This window comes from Crocodylus porosus, unplaced genomic scaffold (assembly GCF_001723895.1).
Source record: "Crocodylus porosus isolate Cpor-Errol unplaced genomic scaffold, CroPor_comp1, whole genome shotgun sequence".
NCBI classification, from domain to species: Eukaryota; Metazoa; Chordata; order Crocodylia; family Crocodylidae; genus Crocodylus; species Crocodylus porosus.
This window is the reverse complement of record NW_017728950.1, coordinates 32,927,824-32,951,882: the sequence shown is the minus strand read 5'-3', so window position 1 is coordinate 32,951,882 and position 24,059 is coordinate 32,927,824. Positions and strand designations below refer to the sequence as shown.

The 24,059-nt window shown below is 45.8% G+C and overlaps 2 protein-coding genes across 3 annotated transcripts in view; one reads left to right on the top strand and one right to left on the bottom strand.

Annotated features, from left to right (window-relative positions):
* The first annotated feature begins 7,083 nt into the window (after positions 1-7,083).
* Positions 7,084-15,687, top strand: GNG10 (G protein subunit gamma 10). 2 transcript variants are annotated; one of them, XM_019555141.1, is made up of 3 exons: positions 7,084-7,241; positions 11,184-11,315; positions 13,066-13,305. In XM_019555141.1, exons 1-2 carry the CDS (start codon positions 7,161-7,163, stop codon positions 11,307-11,309), a joined length of 207 nt encoding a protein of 68 aa, XP_019410686.1. In that variant the 5' UTR covers positions 7,084-7,160; the 3' UTR covers positions 11,310-11,315; positions 13,066-13,305. The 2 variants fall into 2 exon arrangements, with proteins under 2 accessions (XP_019410686.1, XP_019410685.1); XM_019555140.1 differs by lacking the exon at positions 13,066-13,305 and adding an exon at positions 14,751-15,687 and having other exon boundaries at positions 7,090-7,241.
* Positions 15,688-18,893: 3,206 nt separating this feature from the next.
* CUNH9orf84 (chromosome unknown C9orf84 homolog) overlaps positions 18,894-24,059 on the bottom strand; it is a 71,088-nt gene continuing 65,922 nt past the window's right edge. The window contains exons 22-23 of the mRNA XM_019554728.1: positions 20,866-21,886; positions 18,894-19,246 (exon numbers count right to left, since the gene is read on the bottom strand). Of these exons, the coding sequence (XP_019410273.1) occupies positions 19,146-19,246; positions 20,866-21,886 (1,122 nt within the window). The 3' untranslated portion in view covers positions 18,894-19,145. The remainder of the gene's footprint in view (positions 19,247-20,865; positions 21,887-24,059) is intronic.

The following is a 24,059-nucleotide window of genomic DNA, read 5'->3' as shown; positions in this document are numbered from 1 at the left end:
GCTCCCACCAGTTGCCATTCATCCACCTGGCTCAGAACTAGTCCCTCATGGTTTGGAGACACTCCCACAGTAGAGCAGATGTATTATATGTGCATTGTGGCCATCACCACTTCAGAGAAGTCAATGCTGGCAGCAAGAGAAAGCTGGGTATAGCTATGCTTTTGCCTTTCTGTGGACTCCAGCAAATTCATGGCCACTTTCCCATGAGATGCTTGTCCTTGTTCATTTCATAGACCGCCAAAGTCAACCTGGCCTTCCTGAGCCGGGACTGGCACCTTGCCACATAACTCAGACTGCAGCCTCCCGACACTGGGTGATGATGGCCTGCAAATCAAGGAACACGTACAGGTCCATTCAGGTAGTAGCACACAAACAGCACTTGTAGCACAGGACAATGGCAGTGGCTGAAACAATGGGCAGTCCTCGCACATGAATCTGGCCTGCTCCTACCCAGCTGGTCAGCTAATGGGCACTATCTGCTATATTGGGGAATCCCTAGGGAACCTCTGGAAGCTAGGCATGTGCGAAGTGGCTAGTATTCACTTTGGATTCGGAGTGGGCTGATTCGGGGGACAGTGATTCGATTCGGTGATTCAAATCACTGTCCCAAATCAGTTTGGTCAAATCTGATTCAGAGATTCGGCTGCTGCCGAATCTCCAAATCAGCCAGGCCCATCTTCTGCCTGCTCTCCCACCCCGGCAATGGCTGCCCCAGCTCCTGGCTCTGGGAAAAATAAAGCCCCGGTTCACTGGGTGCTTCTGAGTGTGAGGGGGGGGGGTGATCCCCGCTATTCCTCACTGCCCCATGTTGCATGGGGGGCTCTGCATGAGCCCCCATGACCCCGCCTTGCTCCCCCAGGCCCCCCTATGGGTGCCCCGCCCAGGTCAGCTCTGGCCCTTAAAGAAGAAAAAAAAAAAAGAGAAAACCCCCAAACTCACTACTCCTGCTGGCAGAGGGCAATCCCTGCTGCCCCATGCCACATGGGGGGTGCTGCACAAGCCCGCCCCTCCCCCCCAGATCACTGTAGGAGCGGTGAGTCCCAGGGCTTTTCCCTGTTTTTTTTCCTTAAAGGGCCAGAGCTGGCCTGGGCAGGGCACCCATGGCAGGGCTTGGGGAGCAAGGGGGGTCTGAGGGCTCATGCAGAGCTCCCCATGCAGCGTGGTGCAGTAGGGATCTCCCCTCCCCCACAACCTGGCAGTACCTGGTGAGCACCGAGGCTTTTCTTTAAAGGGCTGGGAGCTAGGGTGTGCAGGGCAGCTGTGTGGGGGTGGGGAGAGGGGGCTGGCAGGGGTCCCCCCCATGGTTCCCTCTCCCCTTCCTTAGCTCCCCATCCCCCACCCCCTACTTACCAGCTCAGAGTCCAGCTGCAGCTCATGTCTGTAGCTGTGACAGCATATTTTCCAGCCATCAAAAAGAGACTTGAGATTTCAAAGATAAAAACAATGTAGAGGAAGAACTTCTGAAAGCTTTTATCTTTGCCCATCAGAGATCACTATTTGTTTAAAATTCTTTAGAGGCTACCTTTTAAAAACATACTTCATATGATGTGTGACCATGCTAAAGAGTACTATTTTACAGATGCTAAACTATTAACAATTTACAATTTGCATTTATGAGCTTCAGAGGCCTTTCTAGGAACATGCTTCACCTTTGCCACTGTTGCACAGTGTCACTGCAGATGTGACCTTCAGAGTGTGTGCATGGGGATGTGCATAAGTCAGTTATAGCTGAACTAATGTTTTAAACCTCCAATCTTGTTTGGAGGTTATTCAGGTCTGCAAGCTCTGCTGGCTCCCATTATCCTAGAGGGGACCAGGACTGTTGAACAGTAATAAAGTAATAAAGGTATGAGGAAGAGCTTCAGGAGAGCCTATAACTTTGTGGGGGCAGGGGATGGTATGTTCCTCAAAAGATAGACAAGCTTGCAGAGGAGAGAAACTATTAAGAAGCAAGTATGGTTGCTGTGAAGATGAGGATAGAGGCAGGAACAGTAGAGAGATGTAGTGACCAGCATTAATCTTAAGTCAGGAGGAACAAAGGGTAGATATGCACCTTGCGGAAGAAATCATCTGCAGGCTGGATTGTGTTAAGTATGGTTTAAACAGAGACTATGGATTCTTATCCCATTACCTGGATGAGCTTTTGTTCCTATGGATTCTTTGCTTGTTTTCCTCTCCCAGCACTGCCCTCTTTTCCCTTCTCACCTTTTGTATTCAAATCACTCGTTCCACTTTGTCAATGTTGTATTGTCCTTTCACAGCCCCTGAAGAAATGAGCTCCAATTCATAAAAGCTTATGCTATATATGTATCTTGTTTAGTTAGTCTATAGGGTGCATATCCACTCTGCCTTCTGCCTGAGACTAGAGCTAATGCCTTACTTATGTAAAAAGCTGAGGGGTGGGGAGAGGAAGAAAATAATACAGCCCTCATTTCCTTATTGCTATAGAGAAAGTAGGAGGGAAGTGATGGCAGGAGCTGTAGTAATTCTGGAACAAATCACCTATGTTAAGATCTACTCTCAAGGCTTGACTGCTGGTTTCCTTTTTTTCCTGCCTTAACAGCCCTTTGATGTCATCCAGAGGTGGGTAGCAGGCAGGTTCTAGAGGCCCTACTGCCCAGAGTCACACCTCAGAGAGAAATTTTAGAAATAGCACATACATTTGCAAGGCTCTGTTGCATTGCAGTAAGTTTTCCTCACCTGAATTCTATTTTCTGTATTGAATAACTGGCATTTTGAACTGGCATTTTCTAGGCTCGAAAATAATTTTGTCCACAAAATACCAGTGTGTGTTTGATGGGGGGGAGGGGGATCTCTTAATATGGGGGTGGGGGAAAGATTTTGTTTATAGAGGAGTATTGGTATGGCTTCTGGGCACAGAAGGAAATGACCAGCTTCTATTAAAGTAAATGTGAGTTGCATCAAGCCCTTAAATTCAAACCAGGTCATGAGTTTGACTCCATAACAGTAGTTCTCAACCTTTTTAGATTCAAGGCACCCCTCATTTGACTGGAGGCACCCCTTGGAAAATTTCAGCTCCTAGTTTTGACTCATTTTTTGAGTACCGAAAAATAATAGAGCAGTTTTTTGTTGCAAAGGATTCAGAAAGACCACAACAGGTCAGAATGTTTTTAAAACTATGAATTCCTGTTTGAAATCTCTGGATTTATCTTGTGAATCTTGTTTGCACACCTCAGTGCTAACGTTGCATTGCATCCTGGAAAGGATTTCAAGGCATTCCAGGCTGCTGTAGTTCCTTGGCTGAGAATCGCTGCTCCATAGAAACAGATACCAACAGTGCTAGAGTTATCTTTGTCAAAGTACATTTGATGATAAATCCATCCACTGAAATAGAAAACTGCACTTTAAAAAGGGTCAACATCTGCTACTTTGAAAAGGAATATCCCTGCCTCAGCCGATAACACAAAAGGAATCTGTTAGTAATCTGTTACCTGTGAGTGAAAATAATTACAAAAGATTGACAGATGCTGGGCTGGACTCTGATCCTGTCCACTCTCTGGTCCATGGGCATCTTTCCTCAACTTCAACAAGCACTTAAATTAGTTGGAATAAGTGTAAGTATGGTATAAATGACCTACATTCGAGTTACCTGCTCCCAAGTTGGCCCTGCCTAAGTCAGAAAGGGCAGGCTGTAAAACATTCATTCCTCACTAAGTAGCTGGAGCCCCACTGGCCTGCTAGGGTAGGGCAAACATGGAGTCTTCTCCATATTTGACCTTCAGCCCATGTCCTCTGACTAGCAAGCAAACTAGGCATAAAGCTCCAATGAACTTGAGGTAGAAGTATTCATGTGTGGCCAGGAACCAACACAGGGGCACTACTCAAATTACAGTCTGAGCTGTGTTGAATATAAACCCTAAGAGTTACAGGGATGATTGGTTACTGTGCTAGGTGCTTTGTGGATGCAGTCCTTGCTCTGAAATATAATCCAAGGCCCTGATTCTGCGTACAGATCTCTCAGCTTCTTGCACTTGATATCAATGGGTGTTGTGAAAGAACAGGAACTTGTCCATCTCAAGTTGGTTGCAAAATCCAGGGCTGAAGCAAATAGCAGCTTGGAACTGCATTATCTTCCAGGGCTAGATTTTCTTCACATATATTTGGTCTATTTGCCCTTGGAAGAGTTTTTTTGAATACCTTATACAAACTTCTGCCTTGCTTAAACACCAGTACATGCAGAAACTTTATGTTAGTTTACAGGTGACTAACTATGGCTGTGTTGCTAGGGTTTTTAATGCCATTTCTTACTCTAGGATTTTCAGCTGTCATTGCTGAACGGTGGGGGGGGGGAAATATTTACATGTCTGTTCAATTGCTGTCTACAGAATTGAATTGGTCATATCTGATTAAGTGAACCCAAGTTCACGAAAGCTTGTGTGATCTCTGTCTATCTTATTTAGTGCATCTGTAAGGTGCATATCTACTAGGTCTGTGCAAGGCTTCACACTGTGCTTCAGATCCAGAGAAGCTTCATACACTTCGGCATCCGAAGCAGCTTGTCTGGATCGAAGCGCTGACTCCGTTAGGCTTCCCAAAGCGATTTGGAGCTTCCGAACCACTTCAGAAAGCTTTGGAGCCACTTCAGAGATCTGTCCATAGGGTATAATGGGTATTCAATGAAATATCTATAACTTTGTTGTTTTTTAACTCACTGGTGTAACACATACACATGACATGAGTTTTGCTTTCAAGAATTTGGGGTGCAGTTCCCCTTGAACCCCTGCACCCATCTTCTTGAAACTTGGCAGGCTTCATGCTCTCAGCAGAGGCTACTATCCCTACATGTTTCACCCAAATCAGACAAAAAAACAACAACGTTATAGATATTTCATTGATTCCCCATTATACCCTATACCTGGATCTCCAAGGCAACTCCGAAGCTTCGGAGCTGCTTCACCCAGATTGAAGTGGGAACCCAGTCTGGAGCTCTGGATCGGATTGCTGGCATCCAAAGCAGCCGGATCCAAAGCTGGATTGAATAGCTGCTATTCGCACAGGCCTAATATCTACCCTGCCTGCTGCCAGGTTGTAATGGCTACGGTACAGCTGTTCTATTGAACTCGCAAATTCAGGACCCAATCCTGAGATGGTTCAGTTTTAAGGGTGCAATCCAATTCACCTTGAAGGCAAGGGAAAGATCTCCATCACCTTCAAGCAGCTTCTGATCAGCTCATAAAGACAGCCTTGTGGCCATGAGCCCTTGTTCTCCTCTGATTTTATATTTAAGAGCTCCATGAACACTGTTGGCACTTGGTGAACAACACTTGGGCTGACAGCTTTCAAAGACACATCAGTGATGTTGGCAATCCCTCGACTCAAGGACAATCTCTATCACAGCTCATTGATGGGTCTTGAGGTGACTTGCGTCCAATCCTTGAGCCACAGATCTGCCCATAGAAGTTGCAGGTCTTTTTGCAGGTCTCTCTCCTTTGCCTTCTTCTGTTTTCTCTTCTCCACTACAAGGGCAAGATGCTTTACCTCAGAACGGGCTGCTACTTTTTTGAGGTTACGGTGCCACTGAAGTCAGCTGACAGCCAGTTCCTCCCAGTTTTTGATGTTGGCATCTGTTTTCTTGAGCTATGCCTTCAGTGTGTCCTTGTAGTATTTCCTGTAGCTGTTGTGAGATCTCTGGCCATTACTAAGCTGGGAGCAGAGCACTTGCTCTGGGAGTCTGGGCAACCATACACAATGTCTGGTCTGGCCAAGTTGGTGCTTGAGGATCACCAACTCAGTGCTGGTAACATTGGCTTCAAGGATGCTGGTGTTTGTGTGGCAATCTTCTCATTTGATGCCGAGGATTTTCCGGAGGCACCACTGGTGATACTTCTCCATGCTCTTGAGATGACAATGGTAGGTCACCTACATTTCACATCCATAGACAACTGACTTTTACCCAGACCTTGGTATCTTTCCAAAGATCTCAGTGAATAAAGACAGGCTGAAGCAGTTTCTTAAAGGATGCTGGGTTTCTGGTCATGGCCGTTTTGGTCTAAGGACATAGGCAGGCAAGGATCTTTGAGATGTGGTATCTTTTATTAGATCAGCTGAGTGGTTGGAAAAAACTGTTTTCCAACTACTCAGTTGGTCTAATAAAAGATACCACATCTGCTGAAAGAATGTTGCCTGCCTTTCTCAGGGGAGGCACTTGTGCACCTGATCCTGGACTGGAAGGGACCTCCAGAGGCCATTGAGTCCAACCCCCTGCCGGAGGCAGGATCATCCCTATCCAAACCATCCCATGCAAAACCATCGTCAAAACTCTGCATAAGACAACCGCCTTCTGAATAAAAGCAAGGGCCTGCTGGGTCTGTGAGGTCCATCCTGAGGGGTTATTTCCCCCCTGGCCGGCCTCATGCCAGCCTTCTCTCTCATGCTAGTTCTTGTGATTTGGTGATCAGTTTATCTGTGAAGTGTAATGTTGTGATGCGCTGAGCACTGAGGGGCACAGGGTCAAAGGGCCCCTTAACAGTAGGGTTTTGCCATCCTCTGCACAAGAAATAAGACATTCAGGAAGACAAAGGCTGAGTTATGAAAATGGTACCTATGCACCGGGTGTCACAATGCAACTTGAAACACAGTTAGATAGAGCAGCACAGAAGGAGAGGAGTGTAAGCCCTTGCTCGCCTGTGAAGAGAGACTGTAGGAAAGGCTGCTGGGGTGCATGTACTAAACATGGCAGACGGGTCTAGCATGGAACAAAGCCTGCTCTCTTTCCCAGCGGTCACACATCAAAGATACACATGCTCCCTCCGGCAGGGTTTGGAGCGGCAATAGGACGGGTGTGCTCACACAGCTCGCCCCTGTTTGCGGGGCTTGCCTGTTTATGGCACCCAGGCACGAAGCGGGGGGGGGGAGGGCCTCTGGCTTTTGGCCCCTCGGTGCCAGACATTTCCTTGCGGGGCAGCTGAGTGCTGGCGGCTGCACGGGGCCGGGACTGCCCCTTGGGCCCTTAACCCCGGCCCGGCGCGGGGGCGCGATGCCCGGCGGCCTGCGGTGCCGGAGGCCGGGAGCGGCAGGGCCCGCAGGGGTGACGGCAGAGGCGGGGCCGGGGCCGTGGCAGGGGCGGGCGACGGCTGCGGCCCGCCCCGGCCTGAGCTCAGTTCCTGCCGCCGGGCCCAGGCGTCCGGGGCGGCTGCAGCATGTCTTCCAACTCCAGCCTCGGCTACATGCAGCGCCTGGTGGAGCAGCTCAAGCTGGAGGCGGCGGTGGAGCGCATCAAGGTGGGCGGCTCTTCTCCTGCTCGGGCCTCGCCACCCCCATGCCCGGACCCGTCTTGTCCCCCCGGCTCGGCCCGAGCTCCGCAGAAGCCGCGCCCCGGGCCGCCACGTGGGTCGGGCCCGGCGGGGCGGCAGGACCCCCACCCCCTGCGCCCCGCCTGCCACATGCCCTCCGGCCAGCTCGGGGGGGTTTCTTCCCTCCCCCGAGAAGGCCGAGCCGAGCCCGGGCGAGCTTCTCCCGCCGCCCCCGCCTCGCCTCGCCGGGCCCTGGGTGTCCCCGGGCAGCGTGAGGAGACGTCGGGCAGGCCCCCCCGCCCGCACTGAGGCAGGGGCATCCCGGGCCCAGCCATCCCATCCCGCCGCCTAACCTCTGCCTGAGGTGCCTGTCAGCCCCGGCGCAAGGCAGACGTGGTGCCCTCCCGCCGGGCCAGGCCGGGGGACCGCCACAGCCAGCCTCCTGTTCCCGTCACAGCCCGGCAAGACGGACCCGGGCCATAGAAGCACAGAAAAGGGGGTTGGGAGGGACCTCCCCCCTGCTCAAGGCAGGACCAGCTCCAACTGGATCATTCCAGCCAGGCCTTAAAAACCTGCAAGGATGGAGAGCCCACCGCCTCTCTGGGTGACCTGTTCCAGTACTTTACCGCCCCCCTAGTGAGAAACTTCTTCCGTGTCCAGCCTAAGCCTCCCTTACTGTAACCTGAGACGGTTGCTCCTTGTCCTGTCATCTGCCACCACTGAGAACAGTCCAGCTCCATCTTCTTTGTAACCCCTCCAGGGAGTTGAAGGCTGCCATCAACCCCCCTCAGTCTTCTCTTCTGCAGAAGGTAGAGGGCCTTGCCCTGGCTCCTGAGGGAGGCGGAAGCCCCCCCAGTCCATACCAGTCAGACCATGGGGTACAGTTCCTTCCTGACCCCAAGGCTGGAGATTGGTCTGACCCTGAGTGGAGGGGCAAGACCCTCTAGCCAGGTACCTCTGGCTTCAGTCCCAGCAGGAGCATTGGCACAACCCAGGGGTGGACAGAATGCAGCCTGGGGGCCAGATGCGGCCCACCAGGTCCCTGGGCCCCCTAAAAATTTAGAAACTTAATATTTATCTGCCCCGACTGACTGCCTGTCATGTGGCCCTTGATGGGTTGCCAAAACTCAGTATGCGGCCATCCGCCCAAAATAACTGGCTACCCCTGGCACAGCCCCAGTCAGAGTCTCCAGACTTGGCTGTAGCCAACACCCAGTGCCTCAGGGAGGCTTAAAAACACCCTGACTCGTACAAGAGAGGGGAGGAGCAACTAGCAAAGCCCAGAAGCATGGGAAATACCCACTGCAGAACATATGTCAGGACTCCCACCTGCTCCAGATTCCCATGTCTGTGCTTTTGTGTGGGGGAGTGTTTTTGTACAGCTCAAGTTCAGATGTCTGCATTCCTACCCGGTCCTCTGACAAGAGTCCCTGGGCCAGCTGAAGAGAGTTGAGAAGAAAGTAGGGAAACTAAGTCACGGCCCGTGACCATTGTTCTTTCCTAGGGTCGCCTTGTTAGTGTTGGGTGCCTGTGCAGCTCAGCTCCCTTGAAACTGTCCATCCCTTGCCACCCTGATTTCTCTCACTTGCTAGTCATGGGGATTCAGACTGAACTGCTTCTGTGATCCGAGTGTCTGGGAGCGGGAATGTAGGGACGCCCAGCACAGCAAAAAAAGGATAAGAGGTATTCAGGACCCCCCCAACATCCCAAGTGCCGCAGCCTCTGAGAGGGCCATAGCCAGGCTGACCCTAGGGCAGTGGTGCCCCACTCTTCAACCCCATCAGCCCAATGAGTGGTGCCAGGTCAACTCATGGGCGTGGGGCTCAGTCTGGCCCAGCAGGGCAGGCACAACTAGGACCCAGTTTGTCTTTGCGGGGCCCATCCCCGCACTTGAAATTGGGGAGTGCTGCAGCTGCATGAATGGCCAGTGCTTCCTCACCACCACATTTCGGGACCCATTAGGGGTCCCATGGGCCAGATAGCATGGCTCTGTGGGCTGGGAATTGAGCACTCCTGCTCCAGGGGTTTTGATTTTTGCAGTTGTCCCTTGTGGATTCTCTGTCATGCTAGTCCTTGTGATTTGGACTGAATTGCTTCTGAGATCAGTTTATCTGTGAAGTGTAATGCTGTGATACACCCAGCACTGAGGGACACAGGGTCAAAGGGCCCCCTAACAATAGAGTTTTGCCATCTTCTGCACAAGAAATAAGACATTCAGGAAGCCAGAGGCATAATCATGAAAATGGTACCTATGAACAGGGTGTCAGGAGTGGAGTGGCACATGCAGCTTGCACCTTTTGAAACAGTAGAATAGCACTGAAGGAGAGGAGTGCTACCTGTAGAGTAAGACTGTAAGAAATGCTGCTGGGTGCATGTAGTAAACATGGCAGATCTATCATGGAACAAAGACTGCTCTCTTTCTCAAATGTTGCACATCAAAAATACACTTGTTCACTCAGGCATGGTTTGGAGTAGCAATAGGGCATGTGTGCTCATAGACTGGCCCCAGAGTTTGACAAGTAACAGCAAAGATGGCAGAAGAGGGCTGCTGAGGTGTGGTGAGCATCATATATAACGTATCAGTAGGCGATGTCTGTTGCTGTTCACATAATGTCCCTATACACTAACTGATCACTCGGGGAATGAGTGGAAAGAGCCTGGCTTGCGCGTGTTGAGCCTGGTGCCAAAAGTGGAGTGACTTGTACTGTAGTCTGGGGAGTACTGGGACTGCCCCTGGGACAGGGGCTGAAGGTGGGTAAGGAACTCCTCAGTAACTCCATAAAGAGGCTCAGAGGCTGGGGAGTCATCTCCTGCAGAGAAGCAGATGTGGTTGTTGATGGTGTCACTTCAGCCACCTGTCTTGGGGAAGGTTTTCTGCAGCAACTCTGAGGTGTTGAAGGGTTCTTGGAGGGCAAGGAGCTCTGAAGAACGCCAGAGCTTGGTGGGTGGTGTTGGATAGATCTGCACAGAGGGCAGAGGGAAGCCACTCCTTGCTTGGGAATGCTGCTGGATCTAAGACCAGCATTAGCCTCAGTAGGACTCTGTAAACAGACTTTATATTGAAAACAAGAATAGACGTAGAAGACTTGGACCCTTAGGTCACCTTCTGCAGTCTAGCAAGTTTCTTGCTCCGGGAACGCTGGGCTGCTACATAGGCTTGGAAAGCTGTATTCCAGGCATGCATGGCAAGGCTTGTGGTGAAGCTTCAGGTGATAAGACATTCCAGTTACTGTTCCCCACTCTCCCTTTTATCACGTTGTCTTGGCAAACAGATGTCCTACCCTGACCAGTTCCCTCACATCTGTGCAGCTGTTTGTATCCTCGGTTTGTGCAGTGCATATGGCTGTCCCTCACCTCCCTACCTTCTGTTCCTACCAAGCATTCTGGCAACAGAAGCAGCCATGTATAGACAAGGCCTATACTATCCAGCTTGCCACCCTCAGGAGAGACTGTACATACCTAAAACTCTTTCCTGCCTTGCTTCCCAGGGCTTGCTCCACACCTTTGAAGATTGGGCTACTTCGTCTTGATGCATATGGATTTTGGAATCTCACTAGGCCCCCAACCTTGATAAATTTTTAACATTTAATATAGGACCAGATTCAGCTTCAATCAGCTTACTGCCTCCTTGCTGTTACCATGAGTCTTGTCTACTAATTTTGTGGTATAATATTGTTTATAAGCTACATTTTAGCACTGTGACTCATACTCAAACACTCATCAATGTAAACCCTGGTGTGTGGATCATCAGGGCTTTGTGAGTCTTGAGTCTGTTATTTTAATCAGTATTTTAGCTACAGAAGCAGACTCAGTGCTCCCTCCCCCAGTTCTGTTAGTGTTTCTAAGAGGCAGTATCCAGCAAACAGGAGCAAATGCATTGGTTTCCCTTCTGGATGGTTGTATTTCTTAAATTCTTTATTCTTTGTACAGGTCTCTCAGGCAGCTGCAGAGCTTCAGCAGTACTGCATGCAGAATGCCTGCAAAGATGCCTTGCTTGTTGGAGTCCCGGCTGGGAGCAACCCTTTCCGAGAGCCTCGATCCTGTGCCTTACTCTGAAGTCAGGTACACTATTTATAGACATTGAAACCCAGGCTCTAGAAGTGATATACTTCCACTGGGGTTTGTTCTGCTCACTCATGCACCCACAGCAATTTCTCTCTAGCAGGAGGCCTGCTGTTTTCTCTTGATAGGTTCTTCTAGTCCCTCTGGGTTCTAGAAATGAAATGCTGTTTCCAGATGTCTGCCCTATGTCCTTTTACATATTAGCATGTTTGGCATCTGTGGCTATTTTTTTCCCCCTATGGGTGCCTGATTCTTTGCACATCAGCTAATAGCTTTGTGCATTTTGGAGTCTAAGCAGCATTTGGAGATCAAAGGCAGCCGGCCCTGGGGTTTTGACTGCACCCTTTCAAGATGGCCTTTATTTGTTCTTCAGTTCTTGCTACCATCACTGTGGGTTGTTTCTGCTCAGAAGGACTCAGAATTCCAATTTCACTATTGTGTATGACCTATGAAGGGGCAGGAAACAGTCTTCCCTTGTGAGCAGAGCGCTGCTTTCTATTTACACCAGATACCAGTGGGTCACCTCAGCCATGCTCATGCCTCCAAGTGCCTGCCATGTTAGTTTCCCAATGGTTCAGGAATTAATGTTGTTTAGGAAACAGTTTTAGGAGGTGTTGCAGAAGTCCCTATTTCCTTTCTTCCCTTGGATGTTGTTTATAAAGCCAGGTTCCTTTTTATGTGGGGGAAGGGAGGCAGCTTGGAGGAAGAATGGCTGTACAGTAAACTGAAACACCAAGAAGTAAATATCTCTACATGCCTGATAAAATAAACCAGCAACAGAATATCCAGTTTCCGATGAACTAAAGTGAGACACTGAGCATACTTAGTGTCATTTTTAACCTTGCAAATGTTTTCAAACATTCTGTTTTCTTTGCTTTGCACTCTTCAAACCATCTGCAACCTTTGGGATATGGACCAAAATTACACATGAACTGGTTTAAGTGATCAGAAACTGGTTTAAACCTGTAACAGAACAGATGTTCAGTGCACATAAACCAATTTGAAAATGTCTGAAACCAGTTTGAGATAAACCTGGCTGAACGTAGTAATCAGACATAACTGACTTGGCTTAAACTGGTTTATGCAATGTCCGTTTAAGATAAATCAGACTCCCTCAGCATCCCAGCATGCTCTCTGGGCTGGGCAGGGCTCTCTGCTCCGCAGCATGGCTAGCCCCTCCTCCCTGCTCCCTGGCTGCAGCTCCAGCAGGGACTGCAGGCTGCTCCCCCCTCACCAACACCACTCTGTGCTAAGCAGGAATTCCTTCCTCCCCTCTGCCTTGCTGAGGAGGTGTCTGTGTATTAGCTAGCAGACCACATGCTGACTATGGTCAGTGCTGAATCAACAGGTAGCTGGTAATGTCCCTTTGTTGTTTTTTTAATTGGGTGATAAACACTGAGTTAGGGGTGATAAACACTGTTATCAATTCCCTGATGGGCTAATCAGAGCATCCTGCTGGAGCCTGGCCACACCCCGCTCAGCTTAGTGCTGTTCGAGGGACAGGAGGGCTACTCTAGCACTCCCTGCTTCTAGCCTGAGCCACTGTAGGCATATGCCTGCATTTCTGGGATGTCTGTCTGGGTTACAGACTGATTTAGCCAGCCAGGTTAGACTAAGCTGCAAAGATTGAATCCATTCAGGCTCAGGCTTTTTGAATGTCTATCCCTAGCCTTGGGGACTGACCCAGCAGCTAACCAAATTAACCACCATCCTGCAGTAGTTTCTCAACTTAACCGACTTTCCAAAATAGGCTACATGCTGCTGGGCACACAGATTTGCTGTATTTCCGCTGACTTCAATGACTGAACATACCTGGAGGGAAGAATCTTACATGGCATGTTATTGCTTGTTAGGGTTTGGTCTACAGGTTTTCTCTGTCAGAAGCTCCCTTTTTCTACAGAGGGTGCAGCTCCACAAGTGGCAGAAGCTGTAACATACTAGTATAGACTGGAAACCACCCTCTAAACCCGTGGTTCTCAACCTTTTTTGTACCGGGACCCATTTGTAAGCATTGATAGCCAGTCCCCACCCAGTGCCCCTCACTCCCAACCCACTCTCCCCCTGTCCCCAGCGTCACCTGCTGGTATGTAGGGCAGGGGAGGGCCCAAGCAACTCCTTGTAGGCTGGAACTCTGCCGGCTTGCAAGGGAAAAGCCATGGCTTCCCAAGGCTTCTTAAAGAAGAATCCATTTTTAAAGTTTGTTGATTCATTTTTGGTCACAACCCTTTCATATATTCTTGTGACCCATGGGTTGAGGAACACTGCTGTAAGCTAATTTTGCTGAGGGCAGGCTTCACCACAGTGATTACATTTTCCAGCAGCCCTTGAAGCTCTGTCTATATTACAGTTTCCTGCATTAGTGGTAACAACAGTGGGAAACTTTAAAAAGTCCACTGTAGACAAGTCTTTAGAGTCTAATCCACCCAAAGTTATTCTGATTCTCATGCTTGCTTCCATCTGTAGACAGGTTGATATCTTGTGGGACCACATGGAGGAAGCAAGAGTATGTATGAGTAATTTTCTTCAGAATCAAGTCCTAGCTCTGATCTAATCTTGTGTTTCTTATGGGTACTAAATAAGAGTTGGCTATGCTTTTGAGAAATGACCTTTCTGGTTAGTTCAAAGTGCTAAATAAGCAATAGCCTTTCACATGGAAAGTGAATGATGAATAGGACGGGAAGAACAACAACACTCCCTTATTTGTTCTTTGCTCAAGGACACTGTCTTCTTGATAACTAGTTAGTCTGAAGCACAGGGGAAGTTCCTTGACACATGCTGTTGTTTTTACATTGATTTTTTTTTCCCGTTTTTCCCCCTCTCTGTTGCTGTCTGAAAGATCCACAAGCTGGAAACTGGGAAAAGAATGCAGTTGATTATATAAAATTTGTTGAATGTACATACTGAAAAAATAGAAACCTTTTTTTCTCTCTCCTTTCACTTACAATGACTTAGAGTAGTTCTTTAATTCTAGTAAAAAAAAAAGTTCCAGCAGTTATGATGCTTCAGTTGATGCATCTTGCTGCTTATTTTGAAGCAGTCTTTTTACTTAGGTACATGTGTTACCTGAGTGGGAGTTTTGAAGTAAAGGATGCGATTGTATCTATTTGTCAGGATGTATTTTCTCCTAGTTGAAAAATAAGAGTTTGGTGGTTTCATCTATTGTAGTCATTCCAAGACGAGGTAACTGGATATTGGGTATTTGTTTTTTCTTGCTAGTAGATGCCTACCTAAATAGGATTTCTGTTATGTTCTGATAAGTGGCGGGGATGAATACTAAGCATTCAGGGAAGCCAGCCTTCAACACTAGGATGTATCAATACAAATTAATCCAGGGTGCAATTTTCTGTGCTACAGCTTGTTACAAGAATTTATTCTCTCCAGGGGAAGAAGCCTTTAATAAAGCATTTTGTTTGTTTGTTTTTTCCCCTTTTGTAGGGAAGGTCATCAGAGAGTGCTCTTCAAGCATGGAATGGATAACTGCCTTTCCTTCTCAAGAAAACACTCTGCCCTTACTTCCGTGTGGCCAAAGCAATCTAGATATTTATCAGTTTGTTCTAGTGTATCAGTAGTTCACTAGATCTTTTGCTAGTATTTGTAAAGTATTTTGTAACAAACTTTCTTTTCATAATTGAGTTACCATTGCTAGTACACTATGCTAACAGAACATGTTTATTTAATTATGAGGTGTTTACATTTTAGAAAGGAAAAACATTAATTCTACCAAATAACTTCACTTTTTTATTCTTTGTAATGGTTGTGCTTGGACTAAGACTTTTTTACACACTTAAATTACATCTTCCTCCCACCCCAAACTCTATATATACATGTTCTAAACCAAGGCATCTGTAAAATACATGTTAAAATACAGGACAGAACAATTTCAGTAAGAGGATGTTTCCAAATGGAAATATTTTTATTATTTTTATTTTTAAGACAGAATATAAGTCAGGCTCCTCTTCATTTGCCTTTAAGTCATATGTGACTTACACTCATCAAATAATCTCTGTACAACGTGATTTTATTATGTTCACTACAGAACCTCAGAAATGTTGATTTCCTGTTCCTTATTTGTTTGTATAAAGATACTGACTTGTCTGAATTTTTAAAAATGTTTAAAATGTGACCAAGCAAAATTCACAGAACACTAAAAAGGATTGCAAAAAATTGCTCACATCTAGATGTACAAGAGGCTTGAAATACACCCAAGTTATTAAATGTCTACAAGAGTATTATGGGGTGTGTGCCTTTGGTTTTATACAGAACACGTTTACAAGGACACTGCTAACTTTTTGTAATGGTTTTTGATTTTGTTTACTCTCCATCATTTGTATTAATCTTTTAGAAGTTTGAAAATAAAATCCTTTCCCTACTCACATTTGAATTTTCTTTTATTGTGTGAACACGGATAAACCTTGAAATCAAAAGACTGTAGAATTAGAAGATTATTTGACTTTTAGGGAAATGCAGGTCACTCCCAGAGTCTAGAAAATGCTGGTAATTCAGCCAGGTTCAAAAGGGAATTGGACAAATTCATATTAGATAGGTGGTAAATTTGACAGAGGTGCACCTTCAAAATGAGGACTTCCTAGGACTCTTTCAGAAGTTTTAGGGGACTAGGGACGGGACAGATCAGCTTTGATATACTGTTTAAATATTCTTCCCCTTGGCACTGACTTTGCTAGGAGACAGGATACTGGGCTTGAATGGACCTGTGGTCTGACCTAGTACGGTGTTTTGTATGTTCTTACCTGTTTTAATAAGGAAGTAAGCTTCTATAAAAAGCTTTTTTATGGGCTGGGAGTGTCTAACTCAGCAGTTGCCAAACTGTAGGTTGTGACCCCAAATGGGGCCACAACATCAATGGATGGGGTCATGGGGGAGCTAGGACATTTGCCAGTCCTCAAGTGTCATGTGTAAGAGCCATAAAACAGTATACACAGAAGTAATTTTCATCCAGTAGTCACCCTTGTGCTGGATTGAGGAGTGCTAGCTGCAAAGTGACAACTCAGAAAAGACGCAGTGTGGGGTCCAGAGGAAGGTGTTTTATGCATATGGAGGGAAATAGAGCCAATTGTTAAGGGTTTCCAAGAAAACAACCAAAAACTAAACAAGTGAATTATCTTGCCATCTAGGGCCAGATCCAGACATACAGGCACGTGCATTTCCCCGGGGACGAACAGCAGTGGCACAATATGTGCCATTGCTACTTGTCCCCAGATAACGCCCGTGCACACGTCCTTTGGTGTGTGGCATGTTGCCCTGGTAAAGTAAGGGAGGCTGGGGCCAGCAGTCCTACCTGGGGTTCTGGGGGCCTCCCGGGGATGTGGCAGTGGCGATCTGGCAGCAGGGAGCCTGGGTGGCAGCTGGAGTGTGACTCCAGTGGGCCAGGCTCTGATTTCAGGCAGTTTGTGCTGCGGCCACGTGCGCCGCCCCACTTTTTTCTGCTGCAGGTTTTTTTGACACTGGGATCTCCTGATGTCAGTCTCCCCCCAGTGTGCTGCAAATTAGCCGTGCAGGGAATGCCTGCATGTGTGGTGTGAAGCACTGCAGACAGCTCTGCAGCACCGCATAACATGCGTGTCCCATCATCTGCATGCGCTCTAGGAGTCTATTTTTAAATGTCGCTATTTTAGAAATTAAAAGTACTTATAATAGTACATGACTAATTTACCTTACTGTTACATCGATAAAAAAATCAACATGTATACGAGTAATCCACTTTGTAGATATCTATGGGGAAAGAAAGCAACAGAATTGAAGGTAAATAGTTTAGCAGTGGTGATTGTAGTTTTTCCTTTGTTATCTAAGATGTTGCAGCAGTTAGCTTGTTACTAGCTTTTTCTGACTAAAATAAAATTCAGTAGAGACAGCAATTAAGCTTCCTTCACAACTAGCCTACTTTGTCTGCATCTGTTTTTTAAGTTATCCACTACTTGTTCTCTATCAGATTTCTGGGCTGTCTCACTTTCCATGTATTTTCACACTGAAGCTTTGATCCAATCCGTCTGTAAAAAAAAAAAAAAAAAAAAGACCTCCATGCAGGCTGGGTAGTGGCAGCAGTATTTTTTCTCCTGTTCATGACTGGGTTTTTGCAGAGTGGTGCTCTTATGTGGGAGGCACATGTTCCTGAGCTTAGGAATTGAGGCAGAGGTTTGCAAAAACACAGCCAAATCTGTGATGGAAAGAGAAGGCAAGTGGTCAGGTCAAGTAACCACAAAAATGAGCCAGAAATAGTGACTGGCCTGCAATTTAAATATAAAACCCTTACTTACTCTGAGTCAAGTAGGGGAAAAGTTCTTTGTTTGCAGTTCTGCAGAAGAGTAACTAAGTATTATATATGAATGTTGCACAAAAGCTGGTTTCCACAAGCTCCTTACAAGTAGCTTGGATGAAAGCAATTTTGGATATCGTTTTAAGTTAAAGGGTACCATTAGTGTTATTCAGCATGTTTAGTTTTAGGAGTTCTCTTTTTAAAGTCAGGCTTATGTTTTATGCCAGAAAACCAAACTTCTCTCCCTGTGATGTTAGATTTCTTTTGTCCCAGATATACAATATGTATATGGAAAAAGTGTAATGTCAAAATGAATTTTAAGTTTAACTGCAAACTCATCCTGTAACATTGTGGGGGGAGGGGAGGTCTGATTACATTTTAGAGTTTGGAAAAATGTCTAGAGGCTGCAGAGCATCACTAGTATTCTGGAGTCAATATACGTTCCTTTGCAAGCCATGTATGACCCTCCCATGCCTGCAGCAGAAGGAAACTACACTTTACAGATCTATTCTAGCATTATTGCTGTTTTAATCATGAACTGTTTTCAGATGAAGAATGGAAGCCAGTTTTCCTTGTTTTTCCACTGCTCTTTAGTTTCCATCCAGGCTGGCTCTTTAGCTGTGCAGTGTACTGTAGCTGGAGCAAACTAGGACAGGCCGGTACTTCTGACAGAAACCCATTTCCCTGCTGACCAGTGTGTTGGTAGCAGGAACAGACACACCATTAGGAGTCTGGTTGCTGTGGGTGCTGACTGACTGAGGGATTCGAATGGTTGGTTGACTTATGTGTTCAAGATTCTTTGCAAAATCAAAACTGGGATTAGCCTTGACAGGCAGAGTAACAAGATGTCTGTTAACTGTAACAGGTAGTGACACCGTTTGTTACATCCCATTCCCTTTTCCAAATTTATTCATTAGCTATTAGGGCTACGTTTCTATTCGGTTTTGGATTTGGTCATTTCAGAGGGACAGTGATTCATAATCACCGAATCTCTCCCAATTGATTCAGAGGGTTTAATTTGGAAAGATTAAAGGGTCCTTTGATTCAATTCAGATTAGAAGATTTGGCCACCAAATCGGGCCAAATCTCTACCAAGTCGAATCAAGGACTGAAGTTTTGCACAGCCCTACTAACCACTCCTCAGAGTAACCTCCTTATGAAATGATCCAGGGATGTCCGTAGGTTTTAGTGTATGGTTTGGTCAAATGCACATGGCTTTTTTATAATGAAGATCCTTTGTCATTGATTTATATTAGCTATGGGCACATATTGGGAGGCCATATATTTAAGTGAAAACATTCTTTTAAAATTATCTTTTATTTATCACTAAGAACAGACATTTCTTCCTAGTAGTTGTCCAGGTTTAAGTAACTAACTTGTTTGGTAAAATATTTAAAAAATAACATTAATAATGCAAATCCTTAACCAAATAACTTCTCAGCATATGAAAATTACCAGAAAACTGGGGCAAAAGTGATTATTAAATTATTTAAAATGGCTCCCTTAAAATATTCCATGCTTTTTAAAAAACATCTGTTATATCTAATTCTCAGTTTGCCTCAAAAGAATTTAAGACGTGTTTGTCCATCACTTCTTCCAGGGACTTTTTCAAATGTAAGTCGCTTTTTCTTAAGCTGTGGTACCTGTACAAGTCCTAAACCTGGAAAAGGGGGGGAAAAAGAAAGGTGTCATTTATCTAGCAAAGTGTCATAGGTATGTTTTGCTCTGTAGTAATACAGAGGCGACATCTTTACAACTAAGGAATGAGAAGACTGACCCAGACTCCTTACTACTAACAGTCTTTGCTGCACATGCATTTTGCAACTTTGAAATGGAAATTAATTTACAAAAGTCATAAATCAGTCTAAGATGCTGTACTTAAAAACTGCTACGTTTCAGGGGCTTTTCGTGTTTGCTTCTGTTAGGTTAATACTGTATTTGGGATAGTCTAATAAATGTGAAACTAGACATTTTTCAGCAGAGACAAAACACCGTGTTGTTCTCCAGGTAGTAAAAGGGGGAAGCACTTGAAATTACAAATACTTTTTAAAAAAAAAAATTTCTGTCTGTTCCTTCATGTCACAATACAGAAATGCCGAGTATAGCATGCTGGATACCCCTTGCAAGAGATAAAAATCAAGCAACTTTAATACAGAGCTAGAAATTTGAGCAGCTGCAGTGGAAATACTTACTTGGTGCACTGTCCTGAGGTATGACACATTTAATAAAAACATCACCTGGTTTCTGAATTGCAGATACCCTTACTGGCTCTCAACTGATTTTTTAAGACCTATCTTGAGCTTTTACAAACTCTGAAACAAAAGTTGAATGAAATTTCATGCAACTGGACCATTCTTTGTGACTATGCACAACTGTCTAATACGTGAGTTTGTCTTTACCAGTTTTCTTTTGGCTTCTAAGTACTGAACTAGAATGAGCCCATTCTACCAAAAGCCAAGACAAAAAACAAAGCCTGTATCTTTGCTGCTTTAATCAGTTTTCATCTTTGTGTATGCATGTGCTGTAACAGTCTTGGGATTCTGCAGTTTATTGAATAGGAGGTCACCTGCTTCTCAGCACAGTGGGATGCCTGGTGGCAGGTGATTGATTCCTATACAATTGCTTATTGAAGGGAAAACTTCCATTTCCATTTGCTGCAGTATTATTATCCACCAAGCAGTGCCTCACACCTCCCAAGGGAGTGACAGCCAGTTTGTTTGCAGGTCCCTCATTATCACCTTAATTCCCAACCTCCCCGCCCCCATTTAAAATTACAAGCAGCACACCATATTTCAACTGACTCTGCCAGCTTGTCTTAACCCTTGAGACAGGATGATATCAATTAGTTATTGGTGTTTTCATAAAGGGTTCTCCTACAATTAGTGAAAGTTCTTGGGCATTTCATAAGCTTCTCTGTAGAGTGAAGAGATTAAAATGAGAGCAGTGACTGAGAAAATATGAAAGAATTTTAAATCAATTACTAAATTTGAGTATACAATGGAACACTGCTCACATTTCCTGAATATACTAGGAATATAACCAAGATTAAACATTCAAATGTTAAAGGATAATAATAAGGGCAACATGCAAGGGTGCATCCCTTTCTGGAATATAAAGGTTCAACTGACATGCACAGATTATTTAATTTATTTACAACTGATTTAATTTATAATTTATAACCTGTTTCTCCAAAGATCTTGTCTTCTTTCTAGATATTTCTGTTTTTAGTATAGATAAAGACTGATCTCAGCAGATTTTCTCAGGTAGATTTAACTATACCTGTTAAAACATCTTTTTCCTTAAGGTTTAATAAAGATTCACCAGGTCGCCTCTTTCTTGAAGATTCTCTAGCTTTTGGGTAAAAATTTAGATTTTTTTGTTCATTTGGATTAGCAAATGAATCACAGAGACTGAAGTCAGGTGCAGATGAATCCAATGTGTGATCATATGGATACTCAGGCCAGAGAGACCCCTTATACTGAACTCCTGCACTGCTGTCTGCCATCCCTGCAAATTTTTCTAGAAAATTCTTGGAACTTCTCTGGAATGGAAACTCATTAAAGTTTGCAAAAAAATCATCTTTTTTAGAGACAAGATACCATTCCTGCTTGGAAGCCTGATCAGAGTTACAATGCATTGTCAGTGGTTGTGTCTGTACATGAAATAAATGATTGTTAATATCCTGATGAACAAAGGCCTCAGAGTTCTTTGGAAGGACCGAGGAATCAGAGGTAACCAGCTTGCTGCCTACTGCTGCATTTGAAGCATGAAAGTCTTTTTGCAGGTAACTTGAAAAGTTGGAGTCAGTGACATCTTGGCTGTGACTCAGTGGTGGGATTCTGGCTTCATAATTCACATGAACTGAAGGAGTAAATATATTTGAATTGTTCTGTTTTAAAAATGAGGGACTAACTGCTCTCTCTGTTGCTACATATCTCAGAGAAGGAAGATAATGTTGACTATTTTCACTACCATCTGTTTCTTCAGGACAACTGACCCATCCATAATAAGGTAGTGAAGATGCTAAAATTCTTTGGCTTTCACTTGATTTCAGTGGAGAACCAGATCTGTTTTTGTAAAAATCCCAAGACTGATTTATGGTGTTCTGTACATTATCAGGCAATTCTGAACACTGATCCTTCTGGTTTCCTTGAATGCTGGAGATCAAAGACTTGGGAAATGAAGCTGGAGAAAAGGTGTTAGACACGTTCCAGTTTTCTTGGGGAGATACAGTCCTCACTAGTGTTGTGGTAGGAATGGAAGAATTTAGGTTGTGTAGAGATGTGATATCACTAAAAAGCTGAAATGAAAGAAATAGGTTAAAGGAATGTTAGTATCCAGTTCCATAATATAAAATCCAAAAATAAAATCAGTTGTCAAGTTTCCAAAGTGTACGTATGTAGTTTTCTTTACAAAGAAAAAAGAAAATGGTGCCCTACCAGTTATTAGAGAAGAGCTAAAAACAGTCTGTTACTAGGGGCCACTGATTAACTGGCTTTCTAGAACAAGCCAAATGATGAGCACAGGTAATACCCAGGTAAGTGACAGGGGCCAAGGCAGACTAAGGAACAAGGGGGTGGCACAGGCACCTACAGGAGGCCTCAAATGCTTCTACACAAATGCTCGAAGCATGGGGAATAAGCAGGAGGAACTCGCCCTCCCTGTAGCTAGCAAAAACTCAGAACTAGTGGGGCTCACAGAAACCTGGTGGGATTCTACCCACGACTGGGCAGTGGACATCCAGAGATACAGGCTGTACAGGAAAGACAGAGCAGGGATAAGGGTGGGGATGTAGCACTATATGTCAAAAAGCCATGTCCTCAATGATCAGGATGGGGTCAGAGGAGGGGCAAAATCAGGCGCTCTGGGTAAGAATGCAAGGGGGGCATAGGGAAAGGAACTTGTTAGTGGGCATGTACTACAGACCGCCTCACCAGGGGGATGAGCTGGACCTGGAATTCTCAGGTCAGCTCACAGAGGCTGTAAAGCCAAGGAATGTGGTTGTCACAGGTGACCTAAACTACCCAGATATCTGCTGGGAGGAGAAGTCGGACTGCTCACGTGGGTTCCTAACTGGGATACAGGACCTCCACCTAACCCAGGAGGTGCATAGTCTCACAAGGGGAAATGCCTTGCTGGACTTGGTGCTTGCCACACGCAACGACCTGGTGAGGGGTCTGGGGGTACTTTACCGCCTAGGTGAGTGATCATCGCCTACTGGAATTTACTATCCAGCGCAGGGTGGTGAAAGCAAGCAGCAAGGCAGGGGTCCTCAACTTCAGGAGGGCTGACTTCTGTAAGCTAAGAAGGCTGGTAGGAGAGGCATTGGGGTCTCAGATGGGGGTCCAAGATGGGTGGTTGTTCCTCAAGGAGACAATCCTCCAAGCTCAAAGGGAGTCAGTCCCAATGCGCATCAAGGGGGGCAGGAGTGCTAAGAAGCCTCCATGGCTCAGCAAAGGCATCCAGAGATGCCTAAGGGCAAGAAAGGAGGTGTACAAACAGTGGAAGCAAGGGGCTAACACCAAGGAGGATTACACCTGTTGGTCGGGACTGCAGGGAGGCAGTTAGGAAGGCCAAGGCAGAGATGGAGCTAGGGCTAGCAACCAGAAATAAAGATAATAAAAAGTCCATTCTCAAATACATAGGGAGTAAGAAGAAGGCACCAGGTAACGTGGGGCCCCTACAGGATAGGCGTGGCAATCTAGTGATTGCGGCAAATGAAAAAGCTGACCTCTTTAATGAATTTTTTTGCCACCATATTCCTGAACACAGAATGAGACATTTCCCCCACCAGAATTGCAGATGGAACCAGGGGCAGCACCGCCATGTCTAGGGTCAGGGACGACCTAGTTAGGGAACTGTTGGAGGGGCTGGATGTATTTAAATCAGTAGATTCAGATGCTCTTCACCCGAGGGTGCTGAGGAAATTGGCGGGGGTCATAGAGGGACCCCTGGCATGGATCTATGAGCACTCGTGGGGCACTGGCCAGGTACCAGAGGATTGGAAAAGGGCTAATGTGGTCCCCATTTACAAAAAGGGGAGGAAGGAGGACCCCAGAAATTATAGGCCAGTCAGTCTTACCTCGGTCTTTGGGAAGACCTTTGAGAAAATTATCAAGGAGCACATCTGCAAGGGTCCAGCAGGGGATGTAATGCTCAGATGTTACCGCTCAGCTCCATGTTCTTGGGGAACCCTGACACAGGGTACAGACTGTCTTGATTCACAAAGAATCCCCCCCCTCCTCTCCTCTACCTAAACAGAAACTGATTAAGATGCAATGAGAGACACACCTAAAACCCTCCAGATAAGGGTGACAAAAGTGAAACAACTGCCCTAGGTCTCGTTTGCATCTGAGATGGGACCAGATGACCATTCATTTACATGAGAGATGGAGAACAGAAAGCCTGAAGCAGAGACTGCAGTGAATTCTGGGATCAGCAAAGCAGGGGAGCACTGCATGATGGGGAATCTG